This window comes from Carcharhinus amblyrhynchos, chromosome 31 (assembly GCF_965287045.1).
Source record: "Carcharhinus amblyrhynchos chromosome 31, sCarAmb.v2.hapA, whole genome shotgun sequence".
Taxonomy (NCBI): domain Eukaryota; kingdom Metazoa; phylum Chordata; class Chondrichthyes; order Carcharhiniformes; family Carcharhinidae; genus Carcharhinus; species Carcharhinus amblyrhynchos.
In genome coordinates, this window is record NC_137354.1 from 7,270,516 (window position 1) to 7,295,646 (window position 25,131).

At 44.3% G+C, this 25,131-nt stretch overlaps 1 protein-coding gene across 4 annotated transcripts in view; it reads left to right on the forward strand.

The window, feature by feature from the left end:
• Positions 1–25,131, forward strand: part of csgalnact2 (chondroitin sulfate N-acetylgalactosaminyltransferase 2) — a 64,254-nt gene that overhangs the window by 30,806 nt on the left and 8,317 nt on the right. For all 4 annotated transcript variants that reach the window (XM_080215944.1, XM_080215945.1, XM_080215946.1 and 1 more), the window contains exons 3-5: positions 4,681–4,804; positions 14,367–15,795; positions 24,706–24,922. In XM_080215944.1, coding sequence (XP_080072070.1) covers positions 15,123–15,795; positions 24,706–24,922 — 890 coding nt within the window. In that variant the 5' untranslated portion in view covers positions 4,681–4,804; positions 14,367–15,122. The remainder of the gene's footprint in view (positions 1–4,680; positions 4,805–14,366; positions 15,796–24,705; positions 24,923–25,131) is intronic.

Sequence of the window (25,131 nt, forward strand, 5' to 3'; positions counted from 1 at the left end):
ACAATCCCACCCAGGCCCTGTTCCAGTAACCCTACATATTTACTCTGCTAATCCTCCTGACACTAAGGGGCAATTTAGCATGGCCAATCAACTTACTCTGCACACCTTTGGATTGTGGGGGGGAACCGGAGCACCCTGAGGAAATCCACGCAGACATGGGGAAAATGTGCAAACTCCACACAGACGTGACCCGAGGCCGGAATTGAATCCGGATCCCTGATGCTGTGAGGCAGCAGTGCTAATCAATGTGTCGCCAGTTAACTATTTTTGAAGTGTTGTGACTGTCATAATGTAGGAAAAGCAGCAGCCTATTTGTACACAGCAAGCTCTTGCAAACAAAAATGTGATAATGACCATATCATCCTGAGTTTCTGATGTCACAGAAGGATAAATGGACGCTGGGGAAAAACTCCTCAAATGAAAGGTGTCTTTGCGACAGGTTTGACTTGATTTTATTTATTATTGTTACATGTATTAGTATACAGTGAAAAGTATTGTTTCTTGCGTGCCATACCGTTAATAGAGAAGGAAACCAGAGAATGCAGAATGGATTGTTACAGTCACAGCTAGGGTGTAGAGAAAGATCAACTTAATACAAGACAGGTCCATTCAAAAGTCTGGCAGCAGCAGGGAAGAAGCCATGTTCTTGAGTTGGTTGGTACATGACCTCAGACTCTTTTATCTTTTTCCCGATGGATGAAGGTGGAAGAGAGAATGTCCGGAGTGCGTGAGGTCCTTAATTATACTGGCTGCTTTTCCAAGGCAATGGGAAGTGTAGACAGAATCAGTGGGTGGGAGGTTGGTTTTCTTTTGCATCCAGTTTAGAGAGTAGTCATCTCATTTGAAAAACAGCACCTCCTGCAGTACAGCACTCCCTTAGTGTTGCCCTGGCGTGTCAACCTTGGATTTTATCCTCCAGTCTCAAGTGACATTTGAACTCTGTGTTGCGAATGCACTAACCACTATGTTCTAACCTTCTATATTCTACCACTAACCTTCTATGTTCTAACCACTGAGCCATCATGGCACTATTATCACAGCCCTTTATTCATCCAGATCGTAGATTGCTCAGGCTCTCCTGCAGTTATTATATGTGATGCAGATGGTTGAGCTACTTAGCTGATCTTCTGTGGAAATCTATGACTGACCATTGATCTGTGGCAGCATGGTGGCACAGCGATTAGCACTGTTGCCTCACACCTCCGGGGACCCTACCATGATTCCAGCCTTGGGTGACTGTATGTCTGTATGGAGTTTGCATGTTCTTCCTGAGTCTGTGTGGGTTTCCTCCGGGTGCTCCGGTTTCCTCCTATAGTCCAAAGATGTGCAGCTTAGGCGGATTAGTCATGGCAAATAGGTGGGATGTGGGGAGAGGATCTGGGTAAGATAATCGGTGTGGGCTTGATGGACCGAATGGCCATTTTACACTAGGGATTCTGTGACAGTTCTCCTCTGCCTCACTGCCTCTCGAATCACTGGAGTTTCTACCTCGACTACTCTGTCCTGGGTACTGTCAGCCTGATAGCACTCCAGAATGTGCCTTTTGTATGCATGTTGTCTTGCCCCCTCGTCATGGTTTGATTTCCAATAAGCTGGATTGATGCTGAATATAAAAATACCCTATCCTTTGCTTTCCTTTCAAAGCTGTTGCAGGGCTCTTTTCACCGTTCCGACCCCGGCGCAATGGATCTAGATGTGGCTTCTCATTAACCTGCAGTGTCTGCTTGCGCGCAATGGTTTCTCTTTGAAATGAGTCGTCCCATATCCTGTCCAGCTGGCCTGCACACGGTAGACGGGATGAATTGGAAGGAAACCATGATGGTGCCTGCAACAGCGGCTTTGCAGGGAGTGGGGCTGGCACATCTGGTCAGTGGCCGGATCTCTGGATCGGTTTGGGACTCGGACCAGCTGGAGGGTGGAGATGGCTTCTTGGTCCATTCACAGTTCTAGTGTTTGTGCCTTCCACGTGGGCAACAGCCCCCAGCAGAATGAATGCGTGAGGTTGTTGTCTAATTGGAACACTAAACCATGCATGAATATGTTCATTCATCACCCTGGCAGCATGTTGCCCGATTCTGTTGCCAACACTCTCATGTCTAGACAAGAATGTTCAGTTTACAGGAGAAAAAAAAGGAAGGAAAGAGGATACTTTGCGAATCCCAATTCTTCATAGAGGTTTCTTGAAAAATCTTAGTGGTTCAGGCAAACATTAAAAATCCTGCATGCTGTTCAAAGAAATGTGGAAAGTTCTCCTACTCATCTGAGTAAAATGCATTCTTCAACCAACATGCAAAGAAAATTTTTTTTGGTTGATTATCACATTGCTGTTTTTGGGATTTTGCTATGCATATATGAGTCGTGTTAATGTCCCAGTGTGCCTTAAAACATACTGCTTTGATCAAACCTTTAGTCATTTGCACTTAAAGTCCCCTGCTGGTGTCAAAGTCTATCAAAGAGATTTGGAGCACTTTACTATGTTGGAGGTGCTATTTGAATACAGTTTTTTGCTATGTTTCAAAATGCAACTACTTTCTACTTTTAAAGTAACTCCTCTGGTGTGAAACACTTTTGAGAGGTCTTCCTGGAGATGTGATATTTGCAAGGTCTCCCCAGAGATTTGATATTTGAGAGGCCTCCCCGGAAACATGATACGACCCTGTACAAATGCATTTTTTTTCCTAAGCTACAACTTTGCTTTTCCATTGAAGGGATGGAACACCCCTCAAAGGCCTTGTGCTTTGTCCCAGTGTCTGCTAATGGCTCTTTACCCTCCTGGGGAAAGCTTCAGATTCCTTGGACTCAATTTGTTTAAAGTTAAAGTTTAAAGTTTATTTATTAGAGCCACAAGTAGGCTTACATTAACAGTGCAGTGAAGTTACTGTGAAAATCCTCTAGTTGACACACTCCGGTGCCTGTTCGGGTACACTGAAGGAGAATTTAGCATTGCCAGTGCACCTCACCATCATGTCGTTTGGACTGTGGGAGGAAACCAGAGCACCCAGGCGAAACCCACAAGGATGTGGGGAGAACATGCAGACTCCGCATAGACTGACTTAAGTTGGGAATCAAACCTTGGTCCTTGGCACTGTGAGGCAGCAGTGTCAACCACTGTGCCGCCGTGCTGCCCTAAGGGGAATTGAATTCTGAATGAATTGCTGTGAAGCCTGTGAGTGATCTTTGATTAACTGTCCTCAGTAATGCACAGGAGGTGCCTAAGTTAAGTGCTCACATCATAGGAGGGTGGAGGTCAGGGGGCTTCAGCCCATGAACTTTTAACTCCAAGGTGAGAGCGTGACATTGGATGACTTTCACCAGAATTATATCCAGCATTGAGTTTTAAGATTTGAAGTTCACCTTGAGCAGTTTCAACAGAGGAATTCTTGCAGTCACAGGAGCTCTGATATCAGGGATATCATAGACGGGTGTGGTTCATTTCTAAAGTCTTTTTACGCCAAATTATTTTGGAGGAGGACTTTTTTGCGAGAATGTGGAAATGGCTAGCAAAGGGAGTATTTGAGGTGGTTGTCATGGCTCATTGAAGCTAGATAAGCGCGTGAGGTAGAAAAGAATAGGAGATGTTGAAAGGGATAGATGAAGAAAGACGAACGTGGCACTTACTTGGATCTGTTGAAGTTAGCACTCTGTTTCTGTGCTATGTAATTCTGTAATGTGAGGAAAGGATAATGGAACCACGGTAATTGTGACATTCCTTAAGGAATTCCTCTTCCCCTCCCTTCTTAAAACCTACCTCATTGGCTAAACTTTCAGCCATCTGTCCTAATACCTCCTCTGTGTCTTGGTTAAAATTGCTGCTCTTATAGAGCACTTTGGAATTTTTTGGTGTATCTAAACGTGCTATATAAAGGCACATTGTTGTTTCCCTGCTGCCTACACCAGCTACTACACGTGGAACAATGTGTAGGACATTTGGGTGGGAAATGGGTTTCAAAGACACAGTGGTCAGCACTGCTGCCTCACAATGCCAGGGACCCAGGTTTAATTCCAGCCTTGGGTCACTCCACACAGTGGGGAGCCTGCACACTCTCCCTGTGTCTGCGTGGGTTTCCTCCAGGTGCTCCAGTTTCCTCCCACTGTGCAAGAGTGTGCAGATTAGGTGGATTGGCCATATTGAATTGTCCCTTAGTGTCCCAAGATGTGCAGTTTAGGGGAATTAACAGGATAAATAGGTGGGCTGACAGGAATATAGTCGGGTGGGATTGTTGTCCGAGAGTCAGTGCAGACTTGATGGGCCAAATGGCTGTCTCCTGCTCTATAGGGATTCTATTCTAAAGACGATCAGATCAAATATTCATTTTCCCTCTTGCTGTAACTTGAAAGTGGGGAAACAGACGCGAGGGATTTAGATGAAAGAAATATCAGTTCTCTTAAACCGATTTCTGTTTTGTCAGGAATCAGGTTGCCAAGAAAGCAGTCATCCTCCTTCTCCTTTTACTACTGCTCCCGCCCCCCCAACACACAACAAAAAGACAAAACCTCTGTGGTTTTACAGACATTGCTGCAGGTTCCACCCCAGGATAACATTTACAGCGAGTGAAGCAGTGACAGCCTGTGCTGCGGTGGTTACAGTAATGACAAACACATGGGCTGCTCTGGTTTGAACGAGACGTTTGTAGCTGCACTGATGTGGCTTGCTTTCTTTCTTTCTTTCTTTCCTTCCAGATGACTTTGACTGACTGTGCGTGTGTGTATATTGTACAAGTCTGGACTGTGTTGGGGCTGTGCTGGGCGAGCCATTGCTCACTGAAGCCGACTTGAAGCATGCGAGCAGGCCACAAGCATTTGGGTAAGCCTCCAGTCTAATGTTTAAGCTGAGCCAGCTACATCTGTGTCGTCCGAATCTACCAAGACAATGCGAGTGCCTTTTGTTGCCAAAATCTTAGCCTAGTTAACCCCAGATTTAAGATTGCAGTGGGGTTAATTATGACCTTGGGGCAGGGAGTGTGGAAAAGGTGGAAGCCAGATGTAAAGATTAAAAGAAAAAGGCACTTAAAAGGAGGTGTGGGATCAAATAATTGAATGATTATTTTAGGAGAGTCTCATATGCTCAGCAAACCGTGTCCCAATAGTTTTCTGTTACTGAGTTGTTCAGTTTTAATAAAACTTTATCACATTTCAGGAATATACATTTTTTTGAGTCAAACTAAAATAACACATTTTCATGTCTGGATGTATCTATGATTTTTTTTCCAGAACAGAAAGAGTGTTTGTCTGTTGTCTCCCAAAGGTACATTGTCTCAAAAGACGTGTACTTGTCCTTCCTATGCACAGATGGAATAAGATCCGACTACCATCTCCTTGAATATTCTGCTTTTGTAGTAAAATTCCGACTCCTTGTGGGGATTACCCTTTGTACCTCAGCAGTGTGATATTTGCCACTTTGTCACCCTCATCATGCTAGTCCTGATGCAAGTTCTAAGAGGGGCAGCACTAGGGACCTAGGTTTGCTTCTGGCCTTTGTGACTGTGTAGAGTTTGCACTTTCTTCCCGTGTCTCCGTGGGTTTCTTCCGGGTGCTCTGGTTCCTCTCACAGTCCAACGATGTACAGGTTAGGTGGATTGGTTATGTGAAGCTGCCTCTTAGTGTTCCAAGCCATATAGGTTAGGGGAATTAGTGGGGTAAATACATGGGGTTACAGGGATAGGACCTGGATGGGTTGCTCTGTCAAAGGGTCAGTGCAGACTTGAGAGGCTGAATGGACCTCTTCTGCACTGTAGGGATTCTTTGATTCTATGAATATTTAGTTGAGAGATTATGGTGTCTGGAAGGATTTCACAATTAATTTCTTCAAAGTCTTGCCCACACCCACCCTCCACCTCCCTCAGAAAATGTGAGTTATCTCAAAAGGTTATGACACTGAAGATTGTTCATGATGTAAGTGAATTGAATGCCGTACTAATATTAAGGATCGCCTTGAGCATTAACCTTTGCTTTGCTATCCAATTAAATATTGTGTTCCATTAACCTGTCCTCTGTCAAAACCTCAACATTATAGTTTTTTTTATTTCATCCATCACCTGATGGAAGAGATTGTGTCTCATGGCTCCTGCCTGTTACTGAGATCAAGTGGGTTAGTGATGTTGGGTAGGTTACATGGTGCCTGTTGAGTGTGTGTGTATTGATTTTAGATCATTTCTGCCCCTCTGATGTGTCAAGTCCACAATCATTCTTCTCTTCTGTTAATGTTAAGTTCCCAAGCAATTTTTGTGTTTTAAACTGTTGATAGTTTAGTCTGATTAACGAGTGTATGTCACAGCTTCCAACTCCACAATTCTCAGTTATCTCTGCATTCCCCCAGTACTGTTCTCTTGCGGATTCCTGATTTTAATTGTTTCATCATTGATGGCCGTGTCTACAGCTGCCCGGCTGTAAGCTATGGAAATTCCTCCTTAAATCTCTGCCTTTCTACTCCCCTCACGCCTTTAAGACATTTCTTCAAAACGTATCTCTTTGAGCAACCTTTTGATGAAGGGCCTTATTGTATCCTTGTATGGCTTGGTGCCAAATTTTCCTTACAGTACCTTGAGATATGAAAGGGGCTGCATAAATATAAGTTAACTTGTGGTTTCTAGTGTTTAAAACTACATTCACAGCCTAGTGGAGTTCAACAAACTTTGATTCCAATCCAGTTGAACATTGTAATCACTTGGACTGTAACCAAAGGAAACATGTCAGCTATCAAAAAACGTTCTTGTTTATTTAAATGGTGCTGCATTTTGCTGGTTTTATTGAATTTCTCCATCTCTCATTGTCTGTAATCAGCTACTTTCCGTTTTTGGTTATATAAAGATGACATTTTTTAAGGTGGTGGCGATGGCATTCTGTTGAACCCATCAATGCTAATTTAAAACCATAGAGATTTACAGCACACTAAGTGACCATTCAACTATAGGATCATCAGAGCAAGCCAGACTAACCCCACTACTCTGCTGTCCTCAAACCCTATCTCTTTATCTACTTCAGATATCTGTCTATCCTCATCTTAAATGGTGCTTGTATGGTGATGTAATGAATTACAAACTTAAGACGCATTTATCGAGTTTCTCACCTATCCAGAAATCTTAGTTGGCACGGTGGCTAGCGCTACTGCCTCACAGCGCCAGGGACCCAGTTTCAATTACTGGCTTAGGTCAGTGTTTCTGTGAAGACTGCATGTTCTCCCCATGTCTGTGTGGGTTTCCTCTGGGGGCTCAAGTTTCCTCCCACAGTCCAAAAGATGTGCTGGTTAGATGCATTGACCACGCTAAATTCTCCCTCAGTGTATCTGAACAGGCGCCAGAATATGGCGATTAGGGGATTTTCATAGCAACTTCATTGCAGTGTGAGCCTACTTGTGATACTAATAAATAAACTTTAAACTTAAAACTAGTTTGAGGTCCTTATTAAAGGGACGGGCAGTTTCCAACTCTTATCAGTGTTGAAAGCACTTGAACAGAAATATTTGCAGGGCTACTAAGGAAAGTGCAGATGAATGGAGCTAATTGAATAGTTTTCCTAAGGCCAGACCGAATGGCTTCCTGTGCCAGGGGAGGCCCAGCGGTATGCCTAATGGTATTATCACTAGACCAATAATCTGGTAACTCAGCTAATGTTCTGAAGACCCGGGTTCAGATCCCGCCATGGCAAATAGTGAAAGTTGAATTCAGTAAAGATTGTCTGGAATTAAGAATCTATTGATGACCATTGTTGATTGTTGGAAAAACCCATCTGGCTCATTAATGTTCTTTAGGGAAGGAAATCTGCTGTCCTTGCCTGGTTTGGCCTACATGCAACTCCAGAGCCGCAGCAATGTGGTTGAATCTTAACTGTCCTCCAAGGGCAGATAGGAATGGGAAATAAATGCTGGCCCAGCCAGCGATGCCCATGTCCCACCAATGAGTTAAAGAAAAATTCCCATCGACCTGAGTTGCTCCTGAGGTTAACACTGGCAGCTTTGGAGGAATTTGATGTCTGTGTCAATATGCGTGATTTTCTTGGAGAAGATCATTTACCCCAGTCCAATGTTGGCATTTCCACATCATTAACACCTGGCTTCAGGGGAAAAAGGAAATTAGAGAAAAACTCAAGGTATGAGGGGTGGGTGAGTTTGGAAAAAGAGAATAGGCAGTCATGTTCAGGACCCACTCTCGGCATTTCTGTTTGGAGCTACTTCTTTCAAGGAGCAAAGAAAAGTACAGCTCAGGAATGGGCCCTTCACCGATCATGATGCCTTTATTCTTTATTCATTCTCTGGCTGACCAGTATTTATTGCCCACCCCTAGTTGCCTGAGGGCAGTTGAGAGTCAACCACATTGCTCTGCCTCTGGAGTCACATGTATGCCAGGTAAGGACGGCAGATTTCCTTCCCTAAGTAGTGAACCAGATGGGTTTCTCAGCCAATTGACAGTGGTTTCATGGTCATGGTAAATTTTTAATTCCAGATATTTTTATTAATTGAATTCAGATTCCACCATCTGCCATGGCGGGATTCGAATCCAGATTCCAGAACATTAGCTAAGTTTCTGGATTAATAGTCTAGTGATAATACCACTAGGCCATCGCCTCCCTGCCTAAACTAAAACCGTATGCACTCGTGTAGTCTGTATCCTTCTATTCCCTTCCAATTCATATATTCTGTCTAGACGCCCCTTAAATGATTTGATTTGAATTATTGCCACATGTATCAACACAGTGAAAAGTATTGTTTCTCTTGCACTCTACAGGCAAACATACTGTTCATTAAGGAGGAATCAAGAGTGCAGAATGTAGTGTTACAGTCATGGCTAGGGTATAGAAAAAGATCAACTTAATGCAAATCCATTCAGAAATCTGACAGCAGCAGGGAAGAAGCTGTTCTTGAGTTGGTTGGTACGTGACCTCAGACTTTTGTATCTTTCTCCCGAAGGAAGAGAGAGAGTGTCCGGGATGCATGGGTTCCTTAATTACGCTGCCTGCTTTGCCGAGGCAGTGGGAAGTGGAGACAGAGTGAATGGATGGGAGGCAGCTTTCGTACCTGCTCCCACCACCTCCCCAGGCAGTGCATTCCAGACGTTCACCACCTTATTTACCCCTGCAAAAGGGCGCTTTGTGTTTGCATTATTTTAGTTCAGGTTCCAGGAAGCAATACACTTAAGCCAGTGAGTCGACTGCGGGTGAAGGAGAGCCGGGTTTAGTTGTGTAAGTGCTGAGAGAGCTGGCTGCCAAACGCTGGTCCCCCAAGATCAAACAGCAGTATAAAATTGCGTTGGAACTTGCAGGAGGTTTGTTGTAAATGTTTAAATGGCAGCACAGCACCTCTGCTGTGAATAGCTTGCATTTAACACTGGTGGGCATGTCTCAAAAACCACCGTGGAAGTGTCTGCTGCCAAAAGCCTCAGGACAAAATGTAATTTTCATTGTTCTTTATATGAGCTATTGGACTCCTGCTTCTGCACACCCAAAAATAACTTCCTACAGCAGCGTTTCTTTAAATACACACAGCGTTCATTCACCGTATGTCACTGGCTAATCTTGGTCTAATTTTTTTAAAGTTTATTCATTAGTCATAAGTAGGCTTACATTAACACAGCAATGAAGTTACTGTGAAAATCCCCCAGTCGCCACACTCCTGCGCCTGTTCGGGTATGCTGCAGAAGAATTTAGCATGGTCAATGCATCTAAGCAGCACGTCTTTCAGACTGTGGGAGGAAACTGGAGCGCCCGGAGGAAACCCACACAGACACGGGGAGAAGATGCAAACTCCACACAATCACCCGAGGCTGGAATTGAACCTGAGTCCCTGGCACTGTGAGGAAGCAGTGCCAACCACTGTACTTTCGTGCTGATCCAATGTGCGCTACGAACATCAAAGTTTCACAGTTGTGGCCCCTCACGCTCCCCTCCCTAATTCAATTTCAAAAAAAGCACAACTGTGAGGTTGCATTTGAGTCACAGTCTGAACCTCGATAGCTGCAATCTGATGAAGTACCTTTTGATGTGTACCCAAGTGCCAGCCAGATAAACACGCAGCAAGCCCCCAAAAACAACAATGAGATAATGATCAGCCTGATTTTAGTGATGTTGTTTGTGTGATAAGTATTGGCTAGGATCTGGGTGGCCTGTCCTTTTCTTTAAGTATTGTTATCATGGGATCTTTTATGTTGACCTGAGAGGACTGACTGGGCCTTGGCCCAAAGTCTTAGCCAAAAGATGGCACCCGTGACAGTACAGCACTCCCTCATTACTGTGCTGGTAAGACAGCGTAGATTCTGTGCTCCATGACATTATTCAAACATTCCATTCTCATTGTTTGCTCTCACAGGATGTTGCAGTTTATAATTAACAAAATTAGTATCATTATTTCTCAAAATGTAATAGGAACTGTTTTATCCTGCCTTCATGTGAGTGGTGATGAGTTTGAGGTTTCCTATTTTAAGTTCCCGAAAGCACTTTTACCCCCTTCCCTGTAAGAGGCTGAAAGAGAGAATAGTCATTATGTGGTGGTATTTTATAGAGTTTCTTCGTGATTAAGCTCAGCAAATCAGACTGGCACCAACAAAATTGAATACACAGTGGAGCCTCTATATTTCCTCCAACTTTGCCCTCTTGTACATTCTCGATTTAATTGCCCCACCGTCTTCATATGCCTGGACCCCGAGCTCCATCTCTTGCTTACTTACATAAAGTCTAGATCTTTGACCAAGCTTTAATTCTAATATCAAGTGTGTCTCGATGTCCAATTTTGTTGGATGATCCACCTGTAGAACACCTTAGGATGCTTTACTGTATTTGATACATGATGTAAATGCAGATAATTTACAGAGAGCAAGGGATGGATGGTCTGTACCAGGCTGTATTACAGCTTGGTACGGCTCCTGCTCTGCCCAAGACTGCACAAAAATACAAAAGGTCATGAATGTAGCCCATCCATCTCACAAATCAGTCTGCCACCCATTGACTCTCTACACTTTCTGCTGCCTTGGAAAAGCAGCCAGCGTGGTCAAGAACCCCACGCACCCCAGACATTCTCTCTCCCACCTTCTTCCATCGGGGAAAAAGATACAAAAGTCTGAGGTCATGTTCCAACTGACTCAAGAACAGCTTCTTCCCTGCTGCCATCAGAATTTTGAATGGACTTTGTTGCATTAAGTTGATCTTTCTTTACACCCCAGCTATGACTGTAACACTACATTCTGCACACTCTCCTTCTCTATGAACGGTATGGCACGCAAGAAACAATACTTTTCACTGTATACTAATACATGTGACAATAATAAATCAAATCAAATCAGGTTGAGGGTTTTATGAAAGGTCATGACCTGAAATATTAACTGTTCCACTGATGCTACCTGATTGGCTTGAGTGTTTCCAGAATTTTGTTTTATTTGAAATTCCCAGCATCCACAGATTTGTAAGTGAAGCCTTGCAGGTACATCTGCACTTCTTCAGTATATGATTACTTGATTTAATTTGTTATTGCCACATGTATTAGTATACAGTGAAAAGTATTGCTTCTTGCGCGCTATACAAAGCATACTATACATAGAGGAGGAAAGGAGAAGGTGCAGAATGTAGTGTTACGGTCATAGCTAGGGTGTAGCGAAAGATCAACTAAATGCGAGGTAGATCCATTCAAAAGTCTGATAGCAGCAGGGAAGAGGCTGTTCTTGAGTTGGTTGGTACATGACCTCAGACTTTTGTATCTTTTTCCCGATGGAAGAAGGTGGAAGAGAGAATGTCTGGGGTGCGTGAGGCCCTTAATTATGTTGGGTGCCTTGCCGAGGCAGGGGGAGTTGGATGTGCCAAGATTTGAGTGGCTTAATAATAAGCATTTGAGTATTGGCTTTGTAACTTTTAAGGATGAAGTAATTATTTTGAAAATATATTTATATCACACCTCAATGCATCTCTGAATGTGCTTTAGGTGTAATGGTTGTTAGCTAGGCAAAGATACAACTAAATAACCAATTACACTTTTTTTGAGGGAAGAATGTTGGCCTGGACGCTAGAGAATTTTCCAGTCTCTTATTGTGAAGTGCTACAAGACTGTGGTTTACCTTTGAATTGACACTGCCAACAAGGTAGCATTTACACAATGAGATCAAAATGTCAGCCCAGGTTGTACATTCAGTTCTTAATGTGAACATACTGCAGGTGGGATAATCTGTCAATAATTGTTAAGGACAGTGGTCAGCACTGCTGCCTCAGTGCCAGGGACCCGGGTTCAATTCCAGCCTTGGGTAACTGTCTGTGTAGTTTGCACGTTTTCCCATGTCTGCATGGGTTTCCTCCGGGTTCTCTGGTTTCCTCCCACACACCAAAGATGTACAAGTTATGCGGTTGACCATGCTAAATTGCCCCTTACTATCAGGGAGATTATGAGGGTAAATATGTGGGGTTAAGGGGATAGGGCCTGGGCGGGATTGTTGTTGGTGCAGGCTCGAAGGGCCTCATGGCTTCGTTTTGCACTTAAGGATTCTACGATTGTGAAGGAATGGCCAGTAAAATGTCCAACTCAAGATGGTGTGAGTTGGAGCAGAGCTTGGAGATGGTGGCATTCCCATGTTCCTGCCAGTCCTTGTCCTGATAGCCAGCAGAGATCATGGGTTTGGGAAGAGCTGTCAAAGACGCCTTGGCGAGGAGCTGTGATGCCTCTTATGGATGATGCTATTCAGATCTGCTAGTGGACATTTACAACAGTTCTTGTGGCTTTAATGAAACAGCCGCTACGCCTCAGAATAGTACATTGACATTGCACTCCCGTCCGTAATAAAATACCACATCATCTGACCAACTGCGCTAGACGGTTTTGAAGACCGATCAGTGGATATGCAAAACCACAGGTGATTATGTTTGTCCTCGTTCTAAAACAGGGGGAGGAAGTGAAACAAAATGACAAGATCTTGCCAATAAATTAAAATAGAATTGTTTGCATTCAATCCCTGCTTTCCTTTTGGGGAGATTAACCTCCCCTTGTAATGATGAAAGGCAGAGTGCCCTTTTTCTCCATAATTAACTGTTTGCTAATGAAATTGAGGTATTTTAAAATGTGATTTCTGTGCACTGTATTTTTGTTGTGTGCCATTCGTAACTAGTGACAAGAAACACAGGACGATAAGAGCTGGAGTAGGCCATCCAGCCCATCAAGTCTGCTCCACCGTTCAATGTGATCATGGTTGGCCCTCTGTCTCAATGCTATACTCTTGCTCTCCCCCTTAATCCCGCGACCAAAATTTTTTCTTCTGGTGGTGGGGTGTCTGGAATAAGGTGCCATAAAGGCAGTAACTCATTCTGAAAGCATTCTTGCTGTTTTAGTTTACGACATTCAAACTCTTTTGTCCTGCGTTTTGAAACTGGCGTCCGTGTGAGAATCCTGTGGAATCAGAGAAATTTATGTCTTTCTAGGATTGATCAAAATGCGAGTTATTTACCACTAATGTCATGGATTTTTCCCATTAATGATTTAATAATGTTATTTTCATTACTATATATTAAAAAGCTTTTACTGGAATGATATTTTTGTTTTCCTCTAGGTAACTGCTTGTGTCTTTCAAATGTTAGAATAAAACTCTGTGCTGATAATTCCATCCTCGCGTTTGAATCGCTCCGTGGTCTTTCCCTTCCCTATCACCCTGCAGCTCCTCTAGTCCTCTGTAACCCTCACACTCCTCCAATTCTGACCTCTCGTGCATTCACCATCACCATTGGTGGCCAGGCCTTGCCTGCATGGATCCTAAGCTGTGGATTTCCTCCCTAAAGCTCTCTGTTCACCTTCGTCCCCCTCTCCCCTAAAAACGACACTTATTAAAACCTCCCTCCTTAATCAATATTTTAGTCGCCTGTCCTTTTCCTTTGTTTCAGCTGAGCCTGTGCCAAATCCCATTGGACGATAATCCTGTAGCAAGCCTTGTGACATTTAACGATGTTAAGTGTGATCTGTGAAAATACAAGTTGTTGATGTTACAAAAACGAGAAATGCTGGAAGATCTCAGCCGGTCTGACAGCATCTACAGAGAGAGAGAGAGAGAACGAGAGAGACGAAGGGTCATCCTCACTCGAAACATTGGCTCTATTCTCTCTCCACAGATGCTGTCAGAACTGCTGAGGTTTTCCAGCATTTTTCTGTTTTCATTTCCGATTCCAGCATCCACAGTATTTGCTTTAATCAAGTTGTTGATGTGGTTTGGTCTCTACCCTGCAGAGAAATGACTGCGTTATGGCATTCTAACTCTTCATTATTCTGCAAGTAGAGTTGCCCATTAGCGATCTCTTGCTGGGTTAAAATGTTTTTCTTGTTTGCATGCGCCCTTCAAGGAGGTACAGATTTTTTTTTCTGACTGTTATTATTCATGTTTTAACCAGTATTTTTTTTTCTCTCTGTCCTTTTTCAGGAGACGGGTCCCCGCGACCTTTCTTGCCACTTACTAGTTCATGTCTGAACGGCTGTGTGCAAATGACCAGCACCACCCTGCTGTGATAATTGGCTGGAGAAACCAAGGACGGACGCTGTGTCTTGACACAACAGCATCTTGTGTACTGAACCAATTAAGCATTTCCATTAGGGTTTAGCTGCAGTAGAAAGCCCTAGGCCTGCTCTGAGCAGCATAATTAGCTGTTTGGTGGCCTGTTGTTGATCAGAGGTTTTTCTTTGAAGGTGTGTCCTGCCCATATAAAACTTAATGGGCACCCATGCTTGCTGCCTTTAACTCTGAGCGAATGGGACACAGGTTGACATTAATAAAACCAAAGCTGGCGCCATTCCATGGAAATTCAGTGGGGGCCTCACCTAGAATGGACTGGTGTTCCACTGCAGGGCAAGAGATAAAACGCAACCAGAGCCTGCTGAAAGAGGCCTGTCCGTGCTGAAGCACTGCAGATTCATCTGACTTCCACAACGTTCAAAGTTCCTTTCCCCCTCTCGGTGGCCAAACTGACTAAAACCAGCCAAATTCTCTGCTGGCCGACTTCCATTTTGCCAACGCCACTGGAACTGCCTAATCAGAGTTGGCTACACTTGTGGAGAACCCCATGTTCCATGGCTTTAACCCAAGGCTGTCCTGAAGCTGGCTAGATCTGGAAGCAAGCTCTACATCAATGAGGTGACGGGTCCTTCCTGAGAGAGAGAGCCGGCAGCAATCCTTGAGGTGATGCCTCGCCGAGGCCTGCTAATGCAGGCTTGGACGCGGCGCCTACTGCTAGGCCTCGCTCTGTTTTTCTGCCTCATCTCCCTCTTGTACTTGCTAGAGTGCACGCCTCGGCCGGATAATGATCCCCTCCTGCTTGGCATTCCAGGGAAACCTTATGGCAAAGAATACTATCAGGCCCTCCTGCAGGAACAGGAGGAGCACTACCTGACCCGCGCTGCGAGCCTCAAGCGGCAGATCACTCAGCTGAAGCAGGAATTGCAGGAAATGAGTGAGAAGCTGAAATCTGTGCAGGAGAAGAAGGGGCCGGCTCTGACTGGTGGAGGAGGAGGAGGCCAGAACAGCAAGGAGAGTTTCCCCAACGACTTGCTGGAGTTCTTGCACTCCCAGATTGACAAGGCTGAGGTTAGCGTGGGCGCCAGAGTGCCCAGTGAGTACGCGGTGGTGCCCTTTGAAAGCTTCACCCTGACCAAAGTGTACCAGCTAGAGATGGGCCTGACCCGACACCCCGAGGAGAAAGCCGTGAGGAAGGATAGGAGGGACGACTTTGCTGAGGCCATCGAGGCGGGTTTGGAGGTACTGAATAACCCCGAGGAGGAGGAGGAAGATAACGATGATGAAGCTGATGATGACCGAGGGCAGAAACACACCTACACTGAGAATGACTTTGTAGAAGGTGCAGTATCATTTATACTTTATATTCTGTGATGGGTGCATAGTAGAGCAGTGGAGGGATGAAATAGAGAAAAACTTGATTTATGCGGCGCTGTTTGCAATCACAGAACCTCCCAAAATATAGTCGCTTTTGTAATGTGGCAGCCAGTTTGTACACTGTACGCCCACACAGTTTGTAGAGGTGTTGATTAAGTGATTTAATATTTGCTGAAACACTGGGGAGAACTGTCCTGCTCTTCTTTGAATAATGCCTAGGGAGCATCCTGAGAGGGCAGACAGGTTTAGCATTTCATCCAAGCAACAGAAAGTCTGAGTGCCGGACCCCTTGGTCCTCCCCTGGAGTATTGGCCTAGGTTTTTGTGCTTGAGATTCCGGAGTGAGGTTTGCCACTTGTTGCGTTGTTGAAGAGTTGTGCAGTCCTGTCAAGACATGTTTTAACCAACAGGATCCCATTACTTTTAATGCAAACAAAAGTAGTGCTGAAGGAGGCTATTTCGCCCAGCACTTCTCTACTGGCTGTCCAAGTGAGCAACTCAACTAGTTCCATTCCCCTGCCTTCGCCGCATAAATCTGTACATTTGTTCTCTTCAGTTAACAGCCTAATTCCCTTCTGAATGTTTCAGTTGAACCTGCCTCTACTACTGTGGGGCCCACAGTGGCAGTGTGGTTAGCACTGATGCCTCACAGCACCAGGGACCTGGGTTCAATTCTGGGCTTGGGTCACTGTCTGTGGAGTTTGCACAATCCCCCTGTGTCTGTGTGGGTTTCCCCCGGGTGCTCCGGTTTCCTATCACAGTCCAAAGATGTGCGGGTTAGGTTGATTGACCATGCTAAATTAACCCTAGTGTCAGGGGGATTAGCAGGGTAAGTGTGGGGGTTGGTGTGCAAGGATAGGGTGGGATTGTAGTTGGTACAGACTCAATGGGCTGAATGGCCTCCTTCTGCACTGTAGGGATTCTATGATTTACCACACTCTCAGGCAGTGCATTCCAGACCCTAACTAGTCACTGTATGATGAAAGCTTTCCCTCCTATTGCTGATGCTGTTTTCACCTCTTGTGCCCTCTTGTTCTCGATCTTCTCATTCTCGATTCTTTCTCCCTATCTATTGTGTCGAGAGCCATTCTCATTTTGAATATCTCTGTCACATCTCCCCTCAGCCTTCTTTGCTCTGAGGAGAACAGTCCCAACTTCTGAACTGATGCTCCTCATTCCAGGAATCGTCCTCATGAATAAGCATTCTGCCACTTGGCATGTTGACTTTTAACGGAGCTGTTGCCCTTCTAGAACTGGACTGGTGTTCCAGTACGTTACCTTGGGAGTGTAATGACATTGCACTGTCATTGGCACAGTCCTTCAGATCAGTCCCAGATTTTCACCTCTGATAGTTCAGTAATTGAATGTTGAGGAATGCATGGTACTGACGGAAAAAGAACAGGATGTTCTCTGTTCTGCCAGGCACTTCTGTCAACACCTGCACAAGCTGGGTAACTGGTTAATCATCTTCATTCCTCCTTGTGGAATTTGGCTTGTCGAAAGCATCATGGCCAGAATTTTACCACCCCCACCTGCCGTGGGAATCAGAGCAGGTGAGGGACGGGACCATGGAAAGGCCTGTTGACATCAGGTGGGATTTTACAGTTTTGGGACGAAGAGACTGTAAAATCCTGCCCCACGTCTTTCCCTTAAAAATCTAACAGTGAAACTGCACACTGAGCACCAACACATCACTGATCAAGTGGCATTTGCCTTTATGTTGGGTGTGTCAACCAGTGTGGGAACTGGCAGAATTCCAGAGAGTAGATTAGCATAATAGCAAGAAAGAACTTGTATTTGTAGTGCCTTTCATGCCCCCAAGGCATCACAAAGCAATACACAACCAGTGAAGTACTTGCTTTAAAGTGCGACTGTTGATGCAAGGTGGAAAACATGGCATCCAATTGGTACACACCAAGCTCCCAAAAATGATTGGATGACTCTGTAACATTTTGATTTGATTTATTATTATCACATATATTGGGTTACAGTGAAAAGTATTGTTTCTTGTGCACTATATAGGTAAAGCATACTGTTCATAGACTACATAGGGGAGAAGGAAGAGAGAGAGTGCAGAATGTAGTGTTACAGTCCTAGCTAGGGTGTAAAGAAAGATCAACTAAATACCAGATAGGTCCATTCAAAAGTCTGATGGCAGCAAGGAAGAAATGTTCTTGAATTGCTTGGTATGTGTTTTCAGACTTTTGTTTGATTTGATTTGATTTATTGTTGTCACATGTATTAATATACAGTGAAAAGTATTGTTTCTTGCATGCTATACAGACAAATCATACCGTTCACAGAGAAGGAAAGGAGAGAGAATAGAATGTAGTGTTACAGTCATACCTAGGGTGTAGAGAAAGATCAGCTTAGTGCAAGGTAGGTCCATTCAAAAGTCTGATAGCAGCAGGGAAGATGCTGTTCTTGAGTCAATTGGTACGTGACCTCAGACTCGCTTGATCTGTATCTTATTCCTGACGAAAGAAGGTGGAAGAGAGTATGTAGGGTCGTTGATTATGCTGGCTGCTTTTCTGAGCAATGGGAAGTGTTTAAGTGATGTTGTTTGAGGGGATAAATATTGGCCAAGGCACCAGTGACAGCTCGTCTACTCTCCTTTGAAATAGTATATGTCTGTACGTAACCCCTGACTGAAACTGGGTGATTGATGGCATGAAGCTGCGCTACTCACTGGTTCTATTTGCTAAAAATGTGTTTCTAATGTGGAATGTGCTAGTTAATGGATATCCAGTCCATTTGAATGTACAGTGAAAGGGCCCATTAGTTCAGGCACTGTTCCACCACCGTTACAATAAGAAAAAAGAAGTAATTTCCTCTTGGACTCGCTGTCTTGTATCTGCATTTCTATATCCGGGAGCAGCTGATAAGACCGGTAGTCAGGATGGTGGCACAGTGGTTAGCACTGCTACTTCACAGTGCCAAGGATCCGGGTTTGATTCCCAGCCTCGATTCACTGTCTGTGTGGAGTCTGCACATTCTGCCTGTGTCTGCGAGGGTTTCCTCCGGATGCTCTGGTTTCCTCCCATGGTCTAAAGATGTACAGATTGGCCGTGCTAAATTGACCCTTTGTGTTAGGGGGAACTAGTTGGGGTAAATGCACGGGGTTATGGGGATAGGGGCTGAGTAAAATTGTGGTTGGTGCAGACTCGATGGGGTGAATGGCCTCCTTTTGCACTGTAGAGATTCTATGATTCTGAAGTTTTCAGTGAGCTGCCAGTGTCAGCTTGACTTGGTTGCTAGCACCAAGGACTTCAAGTCAAAAAGTTGTTTCTCCAGGTCCGACCACTTAGTGTAGACAGATGCTTTAATGAGCATTGAAGCAACGCCGCGCCCCACCACCCACCCAAACTACCTAATGTTTGACTTGGGCATTAATTTCTTTACTCTGAGGCTTGTTGTCGGAAGGAACACTTTGTAACAGGAAATGGCTGAGGAGGAGAGGATAGCACCTTTTCTTGGAAAATTGGATAAACAGTTGAGGCGGATGTTTGAAACCAGGTTGTGGGGTGGGATCAGGGCATTAGTATTTGTTTTGGCTTGTTCTAGTAAAGAGTTAGCACAGGCACAATGGGCTGAATGGCCTCTGTTTCTGTGCTGTAAATGTCTGAGGTTCTCTTGAAACTTGCATTTCTGTCTTTCTCCTGCTACCATTCTGGTTAAATGTTCACTGATGAAAGAAGAAGAAGAGAACTCGCTTTAACGTGGTAGCTTCCATATTCTTGGCTTGTTTAAAGCGCTGCATGATTTACAGATTACATTTTGCTATGCAGTTTCTTGACAATTCCATTGTTCTCTTGGCTGATGCACCATCTTCCATGCTCCATAAACTTGAGTTTATTCAAAACTCTGCCGCCCGTATCCTAACTTTCACGAAGTCCTGTACAATCATTTATTTCCCTGTGCTCACTCACCTACGTTGACATGCACTGACTTACTCGTTGTCTTAAATACAGTGACCTGGTTGAAGGCAACACCTTGAAAATAGCAGTGGGCATCTGCATTCAGCTGAGAACCATCATAACCTTTTAATGCCATCTCATTAATGGACAGTTTGAGCTAACCCATGCTATATAAAAAATAGCTAGTTAAGCAAAATAGTTCTTAAAAAAGCATGCACCTTAGCTCCATTGCTTAAGTCAATGGGTATCTCAACTAAGTGGAAATCCCAGGTTCCATCCATGTGGAGGGCCATTGACACCAGTAGGATGGAAAAAATTGTGTTTAGAATAGAATCCCGGCCCATCGAGTTTGTACTAACCACAATCTCACCCAGGCCCTATTCCCGTAATCCCACACAATTAACCTGCTAATCCCCCTGACACGGGTCAATTTAGCATGGCCAATCAACCTAACCTGCACATCTTTGGAGTGTGGAAAATCCAAGCGGACACAGGAAGAGACTGTGAATTTCACACAGACAGTGACCACAGACTGGAATTGAACCTGGGTCACTGGTGCTATTAGGCAGCAGTGCAAACCGCTGTTCCACCTGCCACTGTGCCACCCTTTAGAGTCATAGAGGTTTACAGCCAACTTGTCCATGCTGCCAAAGCATTTCAAGCATTTGAAAGCATTGTTCTCACTGTTTCTTTCTTGGGATGTGGGCGACACTAGCTAGGCCAGCACTGATTGCCCATCTATCTCAAGTTATCCTTCAGAAGGTGGTGATGAGCTGCTGCCTTGAAACGGACCAGTTCATGTGGTAAGTGCACCCACATCACTATTAGGGAGAAAATCTGAAGATTTTTACCCAGCAACAATGAAGGAACGGCAAAATATTTCCAAGTCGGGTGCTGAGTGACTTGCAAGGGAACTTCCAGATGGTGGTGTTCCCATGTATCTGCTGCCCTTCTCCTTCTAGATGGTAACAATCATGTGTTTTGAAGATGTTGTTTTAGAAGGCTTGGTGAGTTCCTGCAGCATCTTGTAGACACTGCTGCCACTGTGAATCGGTCGTGTAGAGAGTGAATGCTGAAGGTGGTGGATGGGTTGCCAATCAAGTCGACTGCTTTGTCCTGGATGGTGTCAAGACTTTTGTGTGTTGGATCCGTACTCATCCAGGCAGTTGGAGAGTATTTCATCACCTGACTTGTGCCTTGTAGATAGTGGACAGGATTTGGGGATCAGGAGGTGTACCCAAATTGTAGTCACATGACTTTAAAGCTGGCTATTTTTCTTTGCCATTTGTTCATTGCTGGCTATTCTTCATCTTGCCCTGTTTTGACATCCATTGTCACTGTCAAGAGGGCCAATAAGCTGTTTCCAAGTCTCTGCCATTACCATTCCACACTACTATCCTGTGCTGAAGGAGAACCCATCGTTTTGCTGTGTTACAACAGCGATTGCGTTTAGAATATCGTGAGGTCATAAAAGGCGCTCTCTAAATGCAAGTGGTGAACGTGAAAGGTCTGTCTGGTGACACTGTCTCCAATAGTGGAAGGGTGAAGAACCAAGAGCAAGATGAAGTAAGGCCAGCAATGCATAAATGGCAGAGGGAAATAGCAATTTAAGGTGATTGGCAAAAGAACCAAAGGTGACACGAGAATTTTTTTTTTAATGCACTGTTCCCTAGGGAGGAATGAAAAAATGTCTACGAGGAGGTGAAAGTTGAGGAAACTTTTTAATGTGCTCCCAATCACCATAGGAAAGGGGTGGCCCTGGCGTAATATTATTGCTAGATTATTAATTCAGAAACTCAGCTAATGTGTTCTAGGGACCCGGGTTCAAATCCCACTATGGCTGATGGTGGAATTTGAATTTAATAAAAAAAAAAGTCTGGAATTAAGAACCTACTGATGACCATGAAACCATTGTCAATTGTCGGAAAACTTGGTTCACTGGCCCTTTAGAGAAGGAAATTTGCCGTCCTTACCGAGTCTGGACCACATGTGATTCCAGAGCCACAGCAATGTGATTGATTCTCAACTGCCTCCCAAGGGCAACTAAGGGTGGGCAATAAATGCTGGCCAGCCAATGTCCCACGAATGAATAGATCTGAAATGCAGTGCCTGAGCATGTGGTGGAATTTTCTTCTATCTTGACCTTCAAAAGAAATCAGATAAGTACCTGAAATGGCAACATTTACAAGGCTCCAAAAAATGAGTGGTGGAGCTGGGGCTGGCTGAGTTGCTCGTGCAGAGAATGGGCCAAAGAGCCTCCTTCAGGGCAATGATTCAAAGTCTTTTTTACCTTGTCTTCCAACTGCTGTGGGACATAACTTAGATTCTCTTGTGCGTCTTTCTCACAGTGATGGGGAGCACATGAAATGATTCCCTCAACTTCTCATTCTCCCCACAGCGCAGTACATCACTCTGTCACCTGTGACACCCTTCACCAGCCTGTTTATCTTGCAGGGATTATTCCCTTCATCCCGATGACTGATTGTTTTGTGTTGGGTGTTTTCCATAGAGACTGGGTGAGTGTACAGAACATACTGCCTGCCTGGGTAAATGGTAAAGGCAGATATTAATGGCTGATTCCAGATAAACCTCTAGCAGAGTAAAACAACCAAGGAGGTGGAAAGAGTGTGGAATATTTCAACCTTTGGAACTAGCTAGGTTTTCTCCCATTCCTCTGTGTAATTAATCAGTTCTGCAACTAGTATTTATTTATTTGTGTGTATAAAATGTGTTGTGACTTGGCGACTGAAGATAACTGGCCTAGTTTTTACATGAAGTTATAATGTGTAAACATGCTGACAACTGAGACAAAGTTAAATGGACATTAAGAGCCTTGTGTATATATTATCCCATAATCTCCCTCTGTGTAGGCTGGTAATAGGGCACTTGAAGACTGCTTAACTTGGATTACTGTATGCAAGAGATTTCACCTTTGCCACAGAAAGGAGTTGAGGCCAAAACATTATATGTTTTCAAAAGGCCGTTAGAAATAGCACTTGTATCAAAGGGGATCAAAGGACATTGGGTGGGGGGTGGGGGTGGGGGTGGCAGGGGGTAGTAGTAGGGGATCGGACTGTTAAGTTGGATGACCAACCATGTCATAATGAATGATGGAGCAGGCTTGAAGGGCTGAATGGCCTCCTGCTCCTAATTTCTATGTTTCTACACATCCAGGCTCAGCCCAGGTCGTTAATGATCACCTTCACTCTCTGCATTTTCAATTTTGCATATTTTCATTTGGACTTTTTGTACAGAAATGAAATTTCCTGGAGATCATTAAAGGGGATTGGAGAATTCTGGAGGGGATGCTGAAATTCTGCTGAGAGTATTAATCCTTTCCCCTGTCATTAGATAAATTAACCCATTTGTTTGCAGTAGATTTGAGTTATAAGGGGATTTTTTTTCTCTGGAGCGCAGGCGGCTGAGGAGCACCTGGAGGAAGAATGGGGAGAATGTGCAAACTCCACACAGACAGTGACCCAAGGCCACAATTGAATCCAGGTCCCTGAACATCCTACACTCGTTTTTATTTTCTATATTTCTAAATCTGTGAGGCAGCCGTTCTAGCCCCTGTGCCACCGTGCCGACGTGAGGAAGAAAACTACAATTTCCAATATCCTGAGGAAAGGTTTGGTGGCTTGCAGTGCTCTTAAGATTTTGTTATTTGTCTCTGGATGAACTCAAAGCTCCCTCTGTGAGGAAGGAAACATTTTTTTCCCCTTTTTTGTTTCAGCGCACTTGAGTTCTGAGTTGAAATGGTGATAGTTGAAAGCTGCTGGTTGCACTTGTGAAATCAGATTGGGGTTGGATTTTCCAGTTGCTGAATTGATGTTACTGAAGTGCCTTACAGTAAAATACAGCACTTTGCTAAAGAGGCCCCTTTATACTTGGCCATTGCTTGCCAGTGGCTGAATGAATTAAATTCCATTTTGATTACATTCTGTCTGTTTTTTTTTCCCCCCCCACCAGCTTCTGTGGAAACCTAATACTGATGAGTCTGCTGGTCATTTGGTGCTGTTGCAGATCTCTTGAGCAATCGCAGTGCACTCACTCAAAGCCTCTTCATCCCTTTTGTCTTTGCGCCAGACCTTGTCAAAGTCTTACACAGCGTCCTGTGAATGTTCTCCACACCTCCAGGGGGCCCGGGATTCGAAGTTGGAGCTTTACACTGCCCTCTGGAGAACAATTGGGGAACTTCTGGCACAGGCGCCATTCTGAACACCAACTTCTAGTAGTGGAAGGAGCAGGAGAATCTGTTTTCTTTTAAAACTTTGAGACATTAAGCAGGCTCCTGTCTGCTCGTTTCTGCTGTATGTTAAGCTTTAATGAGGAAGTGATTAGAGCTAGTGTAGTTGGCTGAGTGAGATCAAGTGGGGTAAAGGGGCTCCTTCCACAACAATCTTGACACTGTAATTGACTATGTGCCCCAGTATCAATAGCATAGTTATTTCCAAGGTCACTTTCACACAGCGTTCATAGAATCAAATCCCTTCTGTGCTGAGGGAGGCTATTCAGCCCATTGAGTGGCACCAACAACAATCCTACCCAGGCTCTACTTCCATAACTCCATGTATTTACCCTGCTAGTCCCCCTGACACTAAGGGTCAATTTAGCATAGCCAATCAACCTAACCCACACAAAGTGCAGAATCACCGTCTAGGGGCCATTGTGGCACTATCGTGGCTATGCCCACAGCATCTTAAAATGTGGCATGTGTTTTAGAGAGGGGAAGAAGTTCAGAGGACCATTTTGGTAAATTCAGGTTTTAAAAAAAGCAAGCAAGCATTAAAAATGTCAGCATGCTCTGTGTGAGGAGAGAGCAGCGCTCCAAAAGCTAGTGATTCCAGATAAACCTCTTGGACTTTAACCTGGTGTTGTGAGACTTCTTAGTGTTAATGTAAGCCTACTTGTGACACTAGTAACTGAATTTTAAATTCCCTATGTATTTATGTGTTTCAGGCTACTATCGTACGGAGAGAGACAAAGGGACCTTATATGAACTGTTTTACAAAAAGGAATTCCTGGATGAATTTCAGCACATCACACTGTTCCGCCCTTTTGGACCGCTCATGAAAGTCAAAAGTGAAACAATTGATGTCTCACACCAGATCATCAACATAATCGTGCCACTGTCTGGGCGGACTGAGGCCTTTGCCCAGTTCATGCAGAATTTCAGGTAGGAGCACTGATGATTCTTAAGTCTATTTATTAGTGTCACAAGTAGGCTTACATTAACACTGCAATGAAGTTACTGTGAAAATCCTCTAATCGCCACACTCCTGCGCCTGTTCGGATACGCTGAGGGAGAATTTAGCACAACCCATGCAAGCAATCAAGACGTCTTTCAGACTGTGGGAGGAAACTGGAGCACCCAAAAGAAACCCA